At 40.0% G+C, this 1,668-nt stretch overlaps 1 protein-coding gene across 1 annotated transcript; it reads left to right on the top strand.

The window, feature by feature from the left end:
* The first annotated feature begins 210 nt into the window (after positions 1-210).
* LOC102814535 (olfactory receptor 1F1-like) lies at positions 211-1,134 on the top strand. The gene has a single exon (XM_006873482.1). It carries the CDS (start codon positions 211-213, stop codon positions 1,132-1,134), a length of 924 nt encoding a protein of 307 aa, XP_006873544.1.
* Positions 1,135-1,668: the final 534 nt, after the last annotated feature.

Raw genomic sequence — 1,668 nt, 5'->3', positions numbered from 1 at the left:
TGAACCACCGACTTCGCAGTTCAAATGGCTTTACAGTCTGGCTCATTAACCCACAGCGCCCCATTGGTAATTAAGCACTATCAAAATTGTCTGTAAAACTTAATACTATTATTCAGCTTAAGTTAATTCACAACCAATAAGGAACATGTTCCAAAATGTAAAATTTGCTTAAATGTTGACATATACTATTGACATCTTCTTTCTACAGTCATGGACAGAAGTAATCAGACTAGAGTTACAGAATTCCTTCTCTTGGGACTCTCTGGCCGGCCAGACCAAGAAGAGATTCTTTTTGGACTGTTCTTGTGGATTTATCTGGTCACTATCATTGGGAACTTTCTCATCATCTTGGCCTTCAGCTGTGACAGTCGTCTCCACACACCCATGTATTTCTTCTTAGCTAACCTCTCCTGTGTGGACATCTGCTTTTCATCTGTCACAATTCCCAAAATGCTGGTGAATCACATGTTGAGAAGTGAGTCTATCTCTTATGTGGAATGTATGATCCAGATCTATTTCTTCATCACTTTCATCAACATGGATGGTTTCCTCTTGAGTGTGATGGCCTATGACCGTTATGTGGCCATCTGTTCCCCACTCCACTATACCATAATCATGAGACCTAAACTCTGTGTCCTTCTGGTGGCAATATCATGGATCATTACAAATTTGCATGCTCTCCTACACACTCTCTTCATGGTCCAACTTACGTTTTGCTATGACAATGTTGTGCACCACTTTTTCTGTGACCCTTACCCCATTCTAAAGCTCTCTTGCTCTGATACCTTTATCAATAACCTAATAGTATTCACTGTGGGTGGTTTGATATTTCTAACACCTTTTACATGCATCATTGTTTCATATGCTTACATCTTCTCAAATGTACTGAAGTTGCCATCTGTCCATGGAATAAGGAAAGCCTTGTCCACATGTGGATCCCACATTACTGTGGTCTCCCTCTTCTATGGGGCAATCCTGGGGATCTATATGCGCCCTTCGTCCTCGTACTCAGTACAGGATACAGTGGCCACAGTCATTTTCACAGTGGTGACACCCCTGGTCAATCCTTTCATCTACAGCCTAAGGAACCGTGACATGAAGGGAGCCCTAAGAAAATTAATTATCAGACTATAGGATTGGAAGAATTTAGAATTGATAGGGCTTTTGTAAATTATATACTTCCTAATTTATGAAAAGAGTCCTAGTATGGCTTTATAGGATAAGTGCTTGACTTCAAGGTTGCTTTGAACCACAAGGTTGGCAGTTCAAACTCACCAACTGCTCCTCAGAAACCCTATACAGGGTCGCTATGAGTCTTACTGACTCAACGGCACTTAACAACAACAACAATTTATAAAAAGATTAACTGAGACCTAGACTGGTGTGATAATTCACCGATGACTATATCCTAATTTAGTGATATCTGATCATCTTCATGCTTATAAATAGGAAGCCAACAGATGTTCATAAGTAATAAAATCACTAATTTGATACCCGTAAAAGGGGCTGATTCTAGGATTCATGTTTCCACAAGAGGAAAACTGAGATCCAGACGTATTTGGATCTATTTTTTAGGTGAGTCCCGCAACCTTTTAAGAAACTGACCACCACAATGGTCTGCGAATTTCAAAGGACTTTAGAGTAAATTGCCTCAGAATCAAATCCTGT

Source organism: Chrysochloris asiatica, unplaced genomic scaffold, assembly GCF_000296735.1.
Source record: "Chrysochloris asiatica unplaced genomic scaffold, ChrAsi1.0 scaffold00242, whole genome shotgun sequence".
NCBI lineage: Eukaryota > Metazoa > Chordata > Mammalia > Afrosoricida > Chrysochloridae > Chrysochloris > Chrysochloris asiatica.
The sequence above is the reverse complement of the archived record's forward strand: the minus strand, read 5'-3'. Positions and strand labels throughout refer to the sequence as shown.

What these genes read in the sequence shown, in the direction of transcription:
- LOC102814535 (XM_006873482.1), top strand. Translation starts at nt 211, where the DNA reads ATGGACAGAAGTAATCAGACTAGAGTTACAGAATTCCTTCTCTTGGGA.